This window comes from Lepisosteus platostomus, chromosome 23, assembly GCF_059453375.1.
Source record: "Lepisosteus platostomus isolate fLepPlt1 chromosome 23, fLepPlt1.hap1, whole genome shotgun sequence".
In the NCBI taxonomy this organism is placed as follows: Eukaryota; Metazoa; Chordata; class Actinopteri; order Semionotiformes; family Lepisosteidae; genus Lepisosteus; species Lepisosteus platostomus.
The window spans coordinates 10794109-10811636 of NC_142633.1; the positions used below are offsets into that span (position 1 = coordinate 10794109).

The following is a 17528-nucleotide window of genomic DNA, read 5'->3' on the forward strand; positions in this document are numbered from 1 at the left end:
TATCTCTTCTAATATTTCCACTGAAATATTTCCATTAATATTTTGTGTGATCTGGTCAGCTGTTTACAGACAAGACATTTATATCCAAGCAATAGTACACATCATTCCATTAAGCCTTGTTTATGTAGGCTCTTCTGTAGGTGGACCAGACCAAAGCATGAAGTTTCTCTTTTTCTGTAGATAGTACTTCCGGTCTTTGCTTGTAAATTCGGTGAAATTATTTTCCAGCATTCTGTTATTCTCTTCCTGTAAATGAGATAAATATGGGATAAAGGAAGAATAATGCCTTATGGCTTGGCTGTTTGCTTAAGTTCAACATGGTCTCTCTGATGTGATAGACTGAAATCCTTTAGCTAAAGGAATTTACAAAATGAAAAACAAATGCACACGAAGTGCTTTTGTGTTGTGTGTTGTTCAGTCTCTGGCTCAGCAGTATTATAAAAAAATGTTTAACAGTTGGAAACCCTTCAAATGAGTCAATCCAGCCACTGTACATACTGTACCCTTATGTTTAAGCAAATGCACCCACATGTGCACGGTTGTGTACATTAGCATGTTTATGCCTGCAAAATGACATTGCATTAGGATTAGCAAGTGCAGTGTCTGCATTTTCAGCGTGTTAGACTGGCATGTGTTGCTAAGCAGTGCTGAAATGCAGAAGGCAGTGACTGCGTATGTATCTGTCCAGGTGAATATGAGCAGACCCCACCGTGGCCTAAGATGCTGGGCATTGAGGACGAGCATGGAGAAGAAACTGCTGGTCTTGGTGGGACTGCTGTCTGGCACCCTGCTTTTGTGCCTGTTCACCCTGGTGTTGCACTTCAGTGTAGGTAAGTTCCCCTAAGCCCATGTCTTCTTTTCAGATGTCGTTAGCAGCTCTGTACAACCGGGCCATGTTCTTAGATGTAGAGCTGAGCCCCCTATTTCAGTGCCTTGACTGTGATATTCAATGTATACGACTGTCCTCTTGACTGTAATCCCATTCCTGTAAGGATCAGAAATGGAGCAAATAGATGGACAGTTGGAGGAGAAAAAATAGTCTTCTAATAATTTAAGATTGAGAAGCAGCATTTTCTTTTTTTTCTTCAATTTATTTTTTGCTTTGCTTACTTTTACTGTAAAAAGACAGACTAGTTTTTTCTCTGCGTGCAGCACTTGAGCTTCAGTTCTTTCTGTGATCTTGGAGACAGTCTGCAGATGTTCAGTCCAGTAATAAATACTGGCCATTTGGATTGACAGATTCCAGAAGTTGCAGGCGGTTAATGAGTCTTCCTTGTTTGTTATTGAGACTGGGCAGGGATTGAACTCCTGACCTAAGCTGTGTTATTGCCATACCTAAACCAGCTGAGTCACACTGGCTATCAATAGACGCCATCTGTAATAAATACTCACACTTGCCATCGTAAATTAATAAAGGCACTATTTTTCAGTAACTTTTTATTATTGGCAATTCAGTACTCATAAGTACTTCTCACACTACACACTGTATGATCATGCTTGAGTTATCTTCGGAAACTGAACTGCTTTCAAGCCCTTAAACCAATGAGAAGACTCAATGAAGAGAATGACGTGATATGGTCTCTGTGGAACTTTCCTCTGGCGTAGATTAAGTAAATGGTAAATGTTAGCAATTCTGTTTCCCACGCCTTCGTAAAGGACAATAAAATCAAAACCAGAAATTGGTTATTTTTACATAAGACTATATCATGTGTGGATATAGGTGTGTATAACTGGCTTGAGGTAATTCAAATTTAGTTGCCTACATTATTGTAGTATTTTTAACCATTTATAGAACATGACTACAGTAGGTAGACATTTCTATCCCATGGTACAAGTCAGTTGAGAAGTTTTTAAATTATTTTTTTCAATACCTGTGTAAAATATTCAGAAATTATAGGGTACAAATTGAAATCTTAAAAGAAGCTTTGTTAATCCCTTAACAAAAATGATCAAAATATTTGTGGCTAGATAACAAGGGGACTGATCCATTATCTGTGTGTTGGCAGAAGATTAATAGAAAATAAGAAACAGCTCAGTTGTATAAGAGCCATTTTCTTTTTATTCTTGTGGAAAAACACTGAAATGATCTTGCCAGTTCATTCTGTGCCTGGCGTTATACCCAGTCAATACTTGGCAAGGTCCATCTGCTCTGGTCACTGTTAAGTAGGTAGTGATTGAAGTGAAAGAGAAGGTGTGTTGGTGTTGATCTTAAACATTGTTTTCCAAATCCCTTAAGTTCTCTTATCTGTCTTATAACTGCTTTGTATGGTTAAATGCACCCTTTTCTTAGAACGTGTAAATGTAATCTATCAAACTCAAAAATAGGCAAATCCCAGGATGTATTGAATCAGAATGTAAATGAAACGGATCCAGTTGCTGACATTACAGTGTCAGATTACTGGGAAATTATTCTTCTGTCTCTTGTCTAGTCTGTAATGGGGGTCATTTCACAAAACTAAATCCTTTGGGTTGGGGGTGGGAGGAGGTGCCTATAGCACAGCACTTCCCTTGGGGGGGGGGGGAGGGTGCACTTAGTGATGTCATGACTTGGAATGTGGGTGGGAGGTGTTTAGTGGTGTTTTATTTTATAGCTCTTTCTGTCACATTGCATATATAAAAGTCTTCAACCTCTTTTCTGCAGCCCATAGATGTCCTTGCCTGCAAAACTACTTAAAAAGTCAGGGGAATAAATTGTGAAATACAGTATTTAGATAGATGCATTAATGAAGGTCAGTTATCCTACCTAAAAAGATATACCCCACTGTTTTTTTCCACATTTTTACCCTAGTTGAATTCTTTGTATTTTTAAAAGGAACTCATGTCCTTGTGTATTGTCTTAAGAGAAGACATGCGGATCTTCAGTCATCAAAAATGTGCCCAGATGTGTTTTTATAAACTTTTAGTCTTCCTTTCTTGTGAGACAAATGTGCTAACTTAAACTGGCACTCCTAGAGTAGAATTGTTCTTGCGCAAAAAATCTAGAGTTTTGTTGGTTGCATCATGTGTTACAAGCAACAATAAAAACAAATTAGCAAGTTTATGTACACTTTAGATTCTTTACCCTTGTCTAAAGTTGCTTCGGGGACTTAAGTTCTTTATTGGTAGTTTGATTGTAGCATGAAGTTTATTTTAGGACCTTATTCATTAATTAATGGTACCATATAACTTGTTTTTCTTCTACTAGATGTATAATAACTTCTAACTGTTCTCATCAAGAAGAGCTGAACAGAATAAGAACACAGTCAGTAAAACAAAACTGTTCAGTTCTGTTTTGTGAAGTGATCATGTTGTCCATTAGAAAATAAGAACAGTTACAAATGTCTAGTTGAAGAAACTGATCAGCATTTCTTTCACATTATTTTTGTTCAGTACTACTACCTGTTTTATGTTTGAAATCCATTTTCTTCCTTTCTGTATCCAATACCTTGTACTCATCCACAATGCATGTTTTCTTAGAAGTAACACCTGTTTAATGTTTTTCAAATTAGGTTGTGCATAAGTACACAAAATATAGAAGAAGAACAGAAAAACATACCTGAGGGCATTTAAATCTTTAAAAATATTCAGGGGTTTTCCACATCTTCTCACTACTTTTCCTCTCTTTTTTTGAATGTGGGAACGTTCTGAGGAGATTTCCATGCGTAACCACAGAGATCGAGCATGTGCCTCACAGATAAGTCTTTCTACTGTAGATAGAAAACCCAACATTTATGTTTTCTGGGCTGGTTTATACTGCTGAACAGCTCAGAAAAACCCAGAGCAGTGATGACTGATGCTGTGGTGTGCTATCCCAGTTCAGACAGCTTCTCTGTGTGTGTTCAGCCCCACCACACCCTTCTGCTTTCCTAGCTCAGGAGGTATTGACATTGGCACTCATGAGGATCCTGTGGAGCATTGTTTGGAAGGGACAATCGTGTTATTCCATTTTTTTTTCTGATTCCACAAAGGAAGAGCTCCCTCCTTCCAAAGGCTGCCCTTTTATTTCCGTCATGAAACAGCCAGAAACAATTATGAGCAGCAAAACACTTCCAAAGACCAAGTCCAAAGGTGTTTTTAGAACTTAATGCTGTTCTACTCAAATGTGTAAAAGAGAGAATTAAAACTTAATTTGAAAGCATCCACCTCTCATCTTCACTTTTTTAGGATTTTACTGTATGTACTGTCATGAATTGGGGAGTCTTTGAATGTCTTTTAATACACTTCTCCCCCACTATAAGACTCCAGTGTGTGTATAGGGTCACTAGATGAAAGGGGGTGTTATATGTATTGACACAGCTGCAAATGTTAGGACCACACTGAATTATCATAAGATGATAATTCAGACATTCTGGTTTCAGAGATGGCCAGTACTTGTGCATGTTAATGTGGTACACTAAGGGTGATGGAATATGAACACCAGTAATGTACTACAGAGAGTGGAGAATACAAGAGCAGAAGACAGGAGTGGGTCACTTGTAACTGGCTGTCCAACTTCAGCACTGGATTCCTTCTCCTTGTTGAACCTAATGGGTACATGTACGGAGATTTGAGGGGGCATTTCTATCAAAGTAAACTGAACTGTACTTTCAATTTTCTGGAGTCGCTAAAATTTGCATTTGGACATAAGCTAAGCGGAGGTTTCTACTTGTGTTTATTGGGTGCATTTGTGTTGGAGATCCAAGATTCTCTTTGGCAGTGCAAGGGCCCTGGGTTCCATTCTAGGGGTGCTATGTGACTGGAGTTTGTTTGTATGTTATCCTCCCATAGTTTAAAGACTAGTAGGGAGTGTGTGAGCCGTAGAGTGAGTGTGCCTTTTTGTGTCTATTTGTGCCCTGTGATGGACTGGCATCAGGGTGCATCTTGCCTTGCAAATGTTGTTTGCTGGGATAGGCTCTGACTCTACCATGACCCTGTATTGAATTAAGAGGTTAGAAAATGGAATGGACTCTCTTTGGAGCATGAGTTCAGAGACTTACCTATTGAGTATTTCGTATTATATGAAAGCAATGCTGTTTCAGTTCTGAGTGCATTAATGCGCTCAAAGTAAGGATTTACATTCAGAATTCTCACAACAGTATTTGGAGTTTTTATGTTTTGTGATTCTGTAAGTGTGTAGTATATATTTATCTTTTAAACTATTGCCTGTTAAAGTTCTCCACTACCAAAATGTTCTCGGAAGATGAAAGGTGCTCTGCTTAAGCTTTCAAATGGGGTGTGTTACTGTTTCTTTTATTAATTTGCTTGGAAGGTTGGGGTCATGACTGACTTAATTACTTTTAAACATTAAACTAAAATGCCCCTATATTCTGTATAATATGCCGGGTAATGTATATCTGAAGAGCATCCTGTGGACACTGTATTGTTTTGTATTTGTAGCTTTCATGTACACCTCAGGCTAATTGTTTTTCAGTATTGGAAATTGTTTTTTTTTTTGGAAAATGCTTCCTACTTTGAAAGAGTTCCCTGCTGAAGAATAACTGCAGTTTGTCAGAGCTTTAAATGACCCTGAATATGGTCTGTAAATGATCTGCATCACAGAATCGTGTGGTGCTCCTTGTATGGGTATGCATTTGTCACCATTTTGTCTTGCATCTTTTCAGCCCATCCTCGGGTGTGCCTTTCGGAGTCCTGTGTGACAGTGGCCAGTTCTGTGCTGGGGGCGTTGGACCGCTCCGTCGATCCCTGCCAGGATTTCTACTCCTTTGCCTGTGGTGGCTGGATTAAAGCCAACCCCCTGCCCGATGGTCACTCTCGCTGGGGCACTTTCAACAACCTGTGGGAGCACAACCAGGCCATCATGAAGCGGCTGCTGGGTACGAGCCAAATGGCCTCTCATTTCCTAGCGTTGGTGTGATGCCCTCTTGTTCGTTGGTTTCTAATAGTTATCTTGAACCAGCGAAGGAAGGAGAATGCAAGGAAGTTGGCCATTCCTCCGATTCTCCGTCATACAGCTGGGTGGTCAAGTGAGTTCAGGGAAGAGGGGAAGTGATTCAGAGATGGCAACCAAGTGCCATGGAAAACTAGTGTGGAACTGAGAGCTACCAGACTGACATTCTCTGTACTTAACTTTCGAGTGGAAGAGGCCCTTTAACCCTGCCTGACGCACTCTGGTTTTGACAGAGAACACCACGATGACCGGGCTGAGCGAGGCGGAGCGCAAGGCCCAGAGATACTATCAGGCCTGCATGAATGAAGAGAAGATTGAAAAGCTTGGAGCCCAGCCCCTACAGGAGCTCATTAATCAGGTGGGTATTGCACACACAGGAGCCCAAACAGCTCCTTCAGCCCGTGTTCAAACTTCTGTGGTGCTATTCGTACCACGTTTTCCATTTTCAGGGGGTATATACACAAAGAAAACCCATTTTCTGTGTTCCAGATGCAACCTTTTTAATTGTTGAGTTTCTCTTATTTAATAGTGCCAACAGATTGTTTACTTGTGCTTATTTTTTATGTTTTCCTGATATTTCTGCCTTGTTCTTTTCGTCTTGTTTATAGTATCTCTTGTAATCATTGCTCCCAGTGCTTATGTCCAGCAGCAAAGAGGATTTAGCCTTGGTAATTAGAGACCAAACAAGATTTTTTTAATTTGTATTTAAATTCAAATTTTGGCCACAGATGTAGTGAAAAACCTTGTCTGCTTAACGCGTTTACTGGAATAATGTACCCCTTTTCTGAACACGTGCAGAGTGAATGTATTTGTAAGTCACTTAATACAGATGTCGAGAAAGGAAAAAATAGCCTCGATTATATTGAAGTAACTGGATGCCTGAAGCAGTTGAAGATATGAGAAGAATCAAATGTCTGTACGGAGATTGAAAATATTTTTTTTAATGTATACAAACTCAGCATACTAGGACCAGTACTTTGCATGAAACCTGCTTGTTTGATCTTTTGTAGAGCCAAATTACTCTAACTGTGACTGCATCTGACAGCAGAATGTTACGTGATTTCTCTTTCACTTTTTTCTATTTGTCCAGAAAATAAATTTCTTAACCCAACGAAATAAAACTGTAACATTTGTCCAGGGATGGTTAACAACAGGTGCGCGTTTGTTTCAGACTGGAGGTTGGGCTGTGACGGATAACTGGGACAAAGACCACTTCCAAGAGGTCTTGGAGACGGTGTCCGCCCGCTACCGCACCTCTCCCTTCTTCTCCGTGTACGTCAGCACCGACTCCAAGAACTCCAACAGCAATATTATCCAGGTGGGCTTCACAGCTTCAGGCCAGGATGCATGTGTTAGTGATCGGGAGCCTTCTCTTCACACTGACATGATTACTGTCTTTTGGAAACGGGACTTACAACTATCTGCATCTGTCGATGATGAGTAGGCTGGTTGTTGATCTGGTTCTGTGGAATGTCCGGAAATACGGTATTGTCTTCACAACCCTGGTTCCCGGGAAAGGAATGCAGTCATGCGGAAGTGCCGCATCACCGACCTTTACTGAGATCAGATTCCAAAGGGCTCCAATAGGATACTGATACATCTTCCTGGCCTGCCTATCTCTTGTCTCGGAGCCCACTTGACGTAGTTTAATCCATGCCACTTTTAAGCAAGAATCTGAGTCGATCTGATACTGACCCAAAAAAGAGAAAAGACTGCAGGTCAGGAAATATAAAGAAGTTGAGCCTGTAAAAGACACCTGTGCCTCTAACGTCATCAGCACTTGGACCTGACAGAAGGTGTAAAAAGGCCAACACAAACCCTTGAAAGAACACATGTCAATCAAGGAGACTTCAGGAAGTTCTCAAAAGGTATTTCATCAGCCAAGGATTGTATATTCATATGACAGATGAGATCGAGGATGTTGAGGACGTCTGAGTGTGACCCATCCCGGAGAGAGAAAGGGATCTCTCTTGAAATGCTGGGTCTAGGAGTTAAATCTCAAGCCTAAGAAATCCCTCAGGAAGTTAGCAAAATTCCACATCTGCAGTGGGTCTGAAAATGGCATAGATTAGTGTTTCTACATGAAGAAGGGCAGGCCAAGGTAATGGATAGTGTCCCCTTGCAGTTGGCATCCTAGCTCAGCAAAACTCAGTGACGTGATAGTCCCCCTTGGCAAAGGAATCAGTTCTTGAAAAGGAGCCGACAGTGCTTTGCTGTCATTCAGTAGGCCTCTTCCACTCTCAGTGTTGAACTACTTTGTGTCTTAGATTAACACTGCCAGGATCTTGCTTTTTCATACTGCATATTGGCAAGTGTATGCTCATGTACAGCGAGTCCAAATTTGGAGAAGCGGATAAAAAAACCCTGAAGGATATACAATTAAAAAGTTATACATGAACCAGTGGAAAACTGTGTGTCCTCTTCTTGGTTTTAAATAATTTATACATCTTTATGTGGAAGGTTATGAGAGTGTGCAACAAGCTACCCAGCCATGCTGTTGAAGCCGACAACCCTGGCTTATTTTAAGAAAAGGCTGGATGAGATATAAATAACAAGATATTTTCTTTTGATAGGTAGACCAGTCGGGGCTGGGCTTACCCTCTAGAACCTACTATGTCAACAAAACAGCCAACCATAAGGTGAGCAATGGTATTCTCCTGAAGGCTTATGCCTCCTAATGTAGTACAGTTGCCTTACTTACGCTGTGGGAATCACCCACTGCATCCCAAACCATTCCACATACTTCAAGTTGTAGTGCAGCTTAGTTTGTCATGTTTTCATCATGCAAAGTGCACAGATTAGTAGTTTCTTTCATCAATTATAATATTATTGTTTACACTTATATAGCGCTTTTCTGGACACTCCACTCAAAGCGCTTTACAGGTAATGGGGACTCCCTTCCACCACCAATATGCAGCCCCACCTTGATGATGCGACGGCAGCCATAGTGTGCCGGTACGCTCACCACATATCGGCTATTAGTAGGGAGAAGCACAGAGTAATGAAGCCAGTTTACAGATGGGGATTATTAGGGGGCCATGATTGGTAAGGGCCAATGGGAAATTTGGCCAGGACACCGGGGTTACACCCCTACTCTTTTCAAAAAAAGCCCTTGGATTTTTAATGACCACATCGACCTCGGTTTTACATCTCATCCTAAGGATGGCACCCTTTTTTTTTTTTACAGTTTAATGTCCCCTTCACTATACTGGGGCATTAGGACCCACATGGACCGTAGGGTGAGCTCCCCTTTCTGGCCCCACTGACACCTCTTCCAGCAGCAACCTTAGTTTTTCCCAGCAGGTCTCCCATCCAGGTACTGACCAGGCTCACACCTGCTGAGCTTCAGTGGGCTGCCAGTTGTGAGTTGCAGGGTGACGTGGCTGATTCATTTCTGAATGATTTTTAGGAGGGAGAAATTGATGTCTAAATGCCCTCTCCCTTTTGATTTCTCTGTTGTACTAATGACAAGTACAATCCATCTATCCATCCGTTTTCTAATTGCCCCATTCAGTACAGAGTCACAGTGAGGCCGGACCCTATCCCTCCGAGCAATGGGTGCACGGCTAGATAGACCCTTGGTGGGATGCCGATCTATCATAGGGCACACACAGACACAAACACACACTCGCACTGAGGCTGATTTGCCCCGAAGATAATTAACCTACCTGCTCTGTCTGGCTGTGTAGTTTTAATCCTGAAAAGATGGCAAGAAGGAAATATCCACCACCAGGTATAGAATTAGAAAAAAAAAGAATTATTTTTTACGGTTTTCTTTTACAACCTGAAATGGCTTCAGATCCAATTAGAGAATTCCTGAAATACTATAAAAAAGTAAATGCCTTCTTGATTGCATCAAACTTAATTAGTACTTTGATCTACAGTATGTGGGGTAGATTGAGTCACTAATCCAGTGTGCCTTTTTCCCTTTGTTGCAATGGGGTAAATGAAGACAAACTCTGTGGTTTTAACTCAGAACCTCTTGCAAGGTCTGGCGTTGATGTTCATGTTAATATTTCCCAGTGTTTCCTCTGTATTGTCATTGTCATTTCATTGTGATCCTCCAACTTGTTTGTCTGTCACCATCCATCTGATGTGGGGTACAGACTCTTGACAGTCTGGGTGGAATTGGAGTTTTACCCTATCCATTAGAACCAGAGTTTGTCACTGCATTTATGTTCAGAAGGTTGCTAAATGCTCAGACTTTCTTGTAGCAAGTGTTCTCTGCATAGAGGTTGAGTGCCAGGTGGATTTTTGCTTTGAGAATTTCTTTTAAAAATCTGATTTTGAACAGCTTTCTAATAAAGCCTTACAATCTTAGAGATACTCCTTAGAGATACTCCAGGCAGGTTAATCTCAAGTGATCTGCACAGGGCTGGGTTTTCTGTTGTCATTTAACGTGCTCTCTGGATCCCCAGGTGTTAACAGCCTATCTGAACTATTTGGTGGAGCTGGGAGTGCTCCTGGGAGGCTCTGAAGACTCAACTAGGGTGCAGATGCAGGAAGTGTTGGATTTCGAAACCACCCTTGCCCAAATCACCGTCCCACAGGAGGAGCGCAGAGACGAGGAGCTTATTTATCACAAGATGTCGGTCAAAGAGCTTCAGGTCAGTCAAATACTGTAGGCTTCCTGGGCAGTAGGCTTAGGCGATCAGGTCTTCTTGGTCAAAGTTAAAATTGCTTGATAGTGGATAAAGCAGTTGTAAAAGAATACATCTGGTAAAAAAATGTGCTAGCTGTCTAAGATGTTTTGTGTAACCATGACTTTAATCACTCAAGCATAAATCCTGTAAAAGAACTGAGCTGGTATCAAATGTTTTCATTTTACTGTTCTATTCCCCTTTATTTATATAGTATGCCATAATACCTTTCCAGTAAGCTTTTGTTAGTTAGACAGCTTTCTACACACAGATTCCTTTAAGATATTTATCTTTTGTCGTATTTTTATAGAGATGATGTTTAATGGATTTAGGAATGGAACTAATAGACAGTCTATTGTTTGGTTGTTTTAGGATGGTATTATCAGATTTTATGAAACATGCAGTTTGAATTACATGGTCTTTGTCTTCTACATGTGTGCTGAATTGTAACCCTCTCTCTTCTTGCAAACTGTTGAAGTTTTGTGGAAGTTTTCTTTTGAAGTGAACTTGACCTTGCATGGACAAAGTGTCAAAAATGTGTTTCTATAACAAATGAGTGTTTTTTGTGTTCCTTCTCTTCATTCCTTGCTGTTGTAAAGATGTGCTATACACCCTTAGCTGTTGTGTGTTAAATTATACAGTACTGTATATGCACACTTGTAAAGTTTTCAGTACAAGTTCAATTTGTCCTCTTGTCCTCATCAAGTCCTCTTGGCTTTTATGCTATAGAAACCAAATCCCTGTGAGTCTGGAGTCTGTGCCGTAGTCTGGCCTGTACTGCATGCCTTTGTTAATAGTGTGAGACACTCATTTGTTAAGGTGTATAAATCATCTGAAAGTTCAGCAGGTGGAAAAAACACTGCGGCATACAGTGAAAACTTAAATCTCTTACAGTAGCTCGTGCACTGTTAATCATATTTAGAGATTTTTTGGAAAAGTTTATAGTACTTCTGTAAGCTGTACCTCCTTTAATGGGATAACTAGAACAGCTCAGTGTATTTGGACATGTAACAGATGGAGGCAAGCTATTAAATAACTCTTCAGATGAACTGCTTATTATTCTACATTTTTTTCCCCTTTACAAGGAGAAGAAAGGGTTTTATAGTCCCCCATATTTCTTTTCAGTCTTTTTATTTGCTTCCAGTTTTCCTCTAGGGGAATCATACAGTTTTTTTTTTTGTTCAGGCTTGATGTACCTTATGCGTGCCTGGTTCTTTAGAGCAGGAAATGGAACGTTACAAAATAGCGAAAACTTCCTGCTGAATTGCAGCTGGTGTGGCAAGTGTCCCTGGCAGAAACACAGTGATGCATCCCAAATGAACACAGTCATAAAATCTCTAATGCTTATTTAATGGTATTCATCACGAAAGTGCGGGAGGGATGAAAACAGCCAAATTCAATCAGCCTCAGCTGTCAGTAATTTGTAAACCATTCTGACGTCATTACTTCACTTTCTCTAAAGCATTATAAATACTGTACGTAATCCCCTTTCCTCCCTCGCATACATCTTTTTGCATCCCTCCTCCACCCCATCTCCCCTCTGCAGCTGCCCCTTGGTCACCCCTCACTCTGCGGGGGGGGGGGGTCCCACTCCCCTTCTCGTCCACTGGCCTGGAGGTTAGTCAAGTGGGTCAAGCCAGTATTTATTGTGACTAAAACACTCAATACACCTTTCAGTGTGCTGAATTCTTGGGTGGTGTTATTCCTAGTGAAACAAGACTAGGCTTTTTAGATGGAATTGTAAATTAACCGGGCAGTTTAGCCTCTAAATGGTGGATGTTTTGATTTCTGTTGTGGTTTTTGGCCCAGTGACACTTTATTTAGTTCAGGCAACTTAGCATATTAAGCATTACTTCAGAGCTGTGCAGATTTTATCCCTTCCCAACCAGCCCATTGCACAGTTGTCTTGACCAGGACCTTAATTGTTATATTCTTCCTGCTAATTATCAATTAAATTACAGTTGGTAGGAACCAGATGCTGTAATGGAAGACTGGAAGATGAGTATGCTGGCATTATTTCAATAAATGTTGGGAGAAATTTTATAAAATAATGCAGCCTGTTGGTAGTGAGACCGTTGGTTATACAGCATCAAATACAGTAATAGAAACAATTGCTAACTTACTATGAAACCAACTGGACTTGTGGGCTAATGATTTCAAGCAGCATAAAGGCACCACATCTTTGTTATAAAAAACACATTTTATGCTCATCTTTCTCTGGCTTTAAAATAAGCCATTCATCTTTACACGGCAAGAAGTTAAGTGCTAACGTTACTAATGTTCATCATCAGCTCTGAAGGGATAATTGGATCTTCCCAGAGCAAATCTATAATCCAAGACAAAATACAAATTTCTCTCCATTAATGGGTGATGTTAATAGGTCCAGAAATTGGTGTTTACCCTGTCCCAGCTGGGCATGTTTTTCAACAGCTCAAGTGCCCACCTGTCTCTGGTTATTTTTACTGTCCATTGCCCAGTGTTGTGTTGGCGTGGTTGCTATGAGACCCTGCTGTAGATGAAGTAAAGGCATGGTAATGGGCTTGTTAAATGAGGTGTGTTGAAAGGCACCCGTTTTTCTGCCCACTTGCTTTTGGCAGCCCGAAAGCATCTCTCGTATTGACTCCGCTTTAGAAACTGAATTCCCACGCTGGAGGAACTGAAGAGGAAGCGGAGGGGGTTGTGACCATTAAAAATGAATTTGTCACAAGAGAGCATTAGGTTCTTGTTACAGTTTGCCATACATTCTGTAGGTCAGGAACTGCAATTAAACTAGCTTTCCCAATGTGGGCCACAAGCATAGCCACCACTTGTTGGGGTAATAGGTTCTATACGGAGTAGCCAACATTCTGTGCAGGCTGTTGTGCACTGGAACTCAACACCCTGTTTTGTGTTAGAAACTAATCCTGCGCTTCACGTTCTTGGAATTTTTTCTGTGAAACAGCAGATGTAGGAGTGTGTGAACAATGACCAGGACAACATTCTGTTGCGACTGCAGGAATATTCATTTTCAACAGCTGCTTTGAAACAATGCCTATATTTCAAAATCTACTGCTGAGTGTTCAGGTGTAGAGCTTTTGACAGCCTATGGTGGCTCTCTGGGTGAAATGACGGAGGACATCCCATGATTCTCAGCCATTCTTGATCCAGTTAAGGGGGAGATGGCAACTCAGTGATTAGAGGGCTGTGTGTGTTGCAGACGCTGGCCCCGGCAGTGGACTGGATGCCTTTTCTCTCTGCGGTCTTCGCACCTGTGGAGTTAAATGACTCTGAGCCGGTGGTGGTTTATGCCAAGGAGTACTTGCAGAAGGTCTCCAGCCTCATCAACAGCACCAACAAGAGGTAAGGTAGAGAGGTCCTGTGTACTAGTCCGGCAATTTTAGTGACAAGGAGCCATTAAGCAAAAACTGGTATTGAAATAATGGAATAAATGTTTTAAAAAAAACTGTAAACCATTGTCATAAATCAAGTAATTTCTCAAAACATAATAGTCATTTGTCAGGATAAACGGGCTTGTGAGAGTCTAATCTGAGTTGAACCTAATCGGTCACCCACTAATGTGTCAACTCTGAAGCTAATCCTTCTACTTTGTCTCCCAGTGAGGCTTTACTTTTTAACCCACCACACTAGTCCCATCCCCAGGCCATCCTCATCATGGGTGAAGACTTTCACCTTACTAGTCTTGAGACTTTACCGGCCTGTCCCTCGCATAAGAGCAGGCCGGCCCTCCTGTTTATTAGGAACCTGATGACAATCAGCGGGATTTGATTCCTCTAATAACCTTTTGATAAGGCATTCACATTTGTACACATCTGGAGCGACCCTAGGCCTCCCTCAAGTTTAGCGTAAACCAGTAATGACACTCTACAGTCTACTAGCCTGTAATGATTTGCGATTTTTGATTTACTGCTGTGAAAGGCACCCCTTAAATCATTTTGTTGTGTCTTTTTTTTTTAACTGTAGAATTTAGTAGGGAAGCACTGGCATGTGGGTGGTCTGATCATGGCCCACAGGTGGATGATATTGTTGATGACGTGCTTTGATATGACCCTGTCGTCCTTAGCCTGCTCAATAACTACATGATGATGACCGTGGTACGCAAGATGGCCTCTAACCTGGACCAGAGGTTTCAGGATGCTGAGAATCGCTTCCTTGAAGCTATGTATGGGACCAAAAAGGTGAGAGAGGGAAGACAGGCTTAATGTGGACAGTATGGTTGGGGTACTGTACCTGTCAGCCAGGACTCTCTATTCAGGCTAATGGTGATAAATAGGGGCTTGACGGGCACCTACAACGTTACAGTGATGCTGGGGAGAGATTCATCACTCCTCCACCGCACTTTACTGGAGGAGAGGTGCGTGTGTCTGTCAGATAGGTCTGTCAGAGGAGAATTGCCCTCATTCTCTTGGTGTAGTTTCAGGAATTGTCGCCATATATGAGAATTAAACATTTGGCAGTTCTGTAGCTCAGTTTACTTGCCACTTGTACATTGGAAATCTTAATTGCACTTGTTCTCGGAGTGTACAGACAGGTGAAGATGTAACAAATAGAGGTGGTAGGCAAGCTCCTGTAATTTGTCACCTTCCTTTATGATCTTTTTAATATAAATCTGAACCACAATGTATTTGGAACGGTTAACCTTTGGAAGCAGTATTGTGTTGCTATTTTTCCACTTACTGCTTGGGCTCTCATCTGTCATCCTGTTTGTTGCGCACTGTCCAGCTGATCACACGATCCTTCACCTCTTACCTCTTTCCCAGTACCTCTGGCTGATCTGTAAAGTATGTTAGGGTCCACCAATCAGGGACTGCTGGTGGTGGCTCTTGGCATGTGACCTACTTTCTCGGGGGGGAGTCTCTTTTAATTCCGAACAGCCCAGCCACTGAAAGGAAGCGGGAGGATGTCCTGTAGCTTTCAGGGGGTAAATAGAAGCAGTAGCATAGGCCTCTTAAAGAGACAAGCTGGTTTTCTGCTTAACTCATATTTTAAACTTTTGTGTGGTGCTGTTAACTGTTAACATTTAACAGTTGCGAAATGCACAAGAGACTTTGCCTTTTATTTTTGCAGTTGTATTCTTCTGGGGAATAACCTTGTTGAAATCAAGGACTCTGGCATTCCAGAGAAAGTAGCATGGTGAGAGCTGTGCTCACATTCATGGTCACACAATAAAAATGGATGGAAATAACCTTCACAGGCTTGATATTTGTTTTTAATATGCAAAATGGAAAAAATCAGTTCTGTGCAAAAACTGCTAAAAGTATATTTCAAAGCCAGGATCAGAAGGATAAAATCTGTATGAAACATGTACTGTCACTTTGGTCTTTGTTATAAAAACAAAATGCTGGAAAATACGCAATTAGGGAAGATCCAGCAGGTAACGAGGACGTCTAGGATTGAAAGGACAGTGATATTCTGAGTTCACAATTACGTGTGGGTGCCTCTACCATGCTTTCCACACCAGCAGATGGGACAGATATTCAACAGACAGTTCAATTTTAAGTTGAAAGGGGATCTGAGTGTTGATTTAGGCTGTTACAGTGATGTTGAGCACACACTATGCCAGGTTTCTCTTCTTATTTTTCTCTAGTGCTAGGGAAATATTGCATCTTATTCTTTTTTAGAGTAGTGAGATCTAGCCCGTGAAACTTTCAGTACTTGCTTATTGTGGGCGCCCGTGTGGCTGTGTTTCAGAGCTGCACCCCGCGATGGAAGCTGTGCGTCAGCGACACTGACAGTGCCCTGGGCTTTGCGCTGGGAGCCATGTTTGTCAAGGCCACCTTTTCAGAGGACAGCAAAACCATCGTGAGTGTCCTGACATTCTTCCCCAGCGTGGTCAGTGCCACCTGCTGGCAAGACCGAAGCAGGTGGCACTTTCCCCACACATTTCCCTGCTTTGGGGGTTATCCGTCATACAGATGCATGCAGGAAAACATACACGACTAAACTTGTGTATGGCAACCTGCTTTTTGTTCTTAAATCTCAAATGCAGGCCTGTTACAAAAACACAGTCTTATGTTACATGAAAGGCTATGTTTTTTTTATCCAGAACTACAGCAGATACAACTCCACTGTACCTACATCTGCCTGTGACTGTTTCATCCCTTGTCTTTTGCAGGCAGAAGACATGATTTCGGAAATTAAGGGAGCTTTCGAAGAGAGTTTACGATCTGTGGGTTGGATGGACGTAGAGACCAAAAAAGCTGCAAAAGAAAAGGTGTGGCAAGTCTGCTTTTTCTGTCCCGAGAGAATTGCTCCCAAGTATTTCAGTCCCTTATTGTCCAGTTTACTGCAAACAGTGGTTTATAGAGTTGAGGTATATCAAAATGTTAATGTGGTCCACTAAGGTGTGCACAGGTATGCAATGTATCTGAGAAATTGCCTTACAAGCTTCACATCATGAACATTCCTCATGGGGGATTTTAGAGTTCATCCTGAACAGAATTTGCATGACAGAGTTATCTGCTCCTCTCCATTTGAGAGCTCAGGGCTCTAGCACTGCTGAAATGAACCCTGGATCCCCAGCACAAATGGTAAACCCCACTGGGCATACAAACTTCACACTGATGGCATCTCAGGTCTGGAATTGAACCCAGGGCCTCAGTGCTGTGAGGTAGCCAGGCTAATCGCTGCCCCGGCGTGCTGACATTTACCATTTCAGAACTTAATTGATCTGTTAAAACTGGAGGGATTTAAGTAAGAGTAAATGTAAATGAGCTTAGGTCTAAGTTAATTTTAAGATATCAGGAATATATTTAAATCCTAGAAATATAAAAGCTGATTCTTCATAGCTCTATAGTGCCACCTTCTGTTAACAAAGTGCAGTTGCTTTATGAAATGCTAAATTCCACCCTCTTACCTTTCCTTCCCATGTTGTCTTCTAGGCAGATGCAATTTACAACATGATAGGGTACCCCAAGTTCATCATGGATCCCAAGGAGCTGGACAAAGTGTTTAATGATGCAAGTATTCAATCTGTTGTTTGAAATTGAGATACAGAAAAAATAACTAGTCTGGTGTCATGTTTT

General features: G+C 41.4%; 1 protein-coding gene across 4 annotated transcripts in view; it reads left to right on the forward strand.

Moving 5' to 3' along the window:
* The window catches only part of ece1 (endothelin converting enzyme 1), a 46557-nt gene that overhangs the window by 21120 nt on the left and 7909 nt on the right, over positions 1-17528 (forward strand). For all 4 annotated transcript variants that reach the window (XM_088616825.1, XM_088616827.1, XM_088616826.1 and 1 more), the window contains 11 exons: positions 689-830; positions 5580-5792; positions 6100-6224; positions 7038-7184; positions 8440-8505; positions 10285-10473; positions 13703-13845; positions 14567-14681; positions 16195-16305; positions 16619-16717; positions 17385-17462. In XM_088616825.1, coding sequence (XP_088472951.1) covers positions 689-830; positions 5580-5792; positions 6100-6224; positions 7038-7184; positions 8440-8505; positions 10285-10473; positions 13703-13845; positions 14567-14681; positions 16195-16305; positions 16619-16717; positions 17385-17462 — 1428 coding nt within the window. The remainder of the gene's footprint in view (positions 1-688; positions 831-5579; positions 5793-6099; positions 6225-7037; positions 7185-8439; positions 8506-10284; positions 10474-13702; positions 13846-14566; positions 14682-16194; positions 16306-16618; positions 16718-17384; positions 17463-17528) is intronic.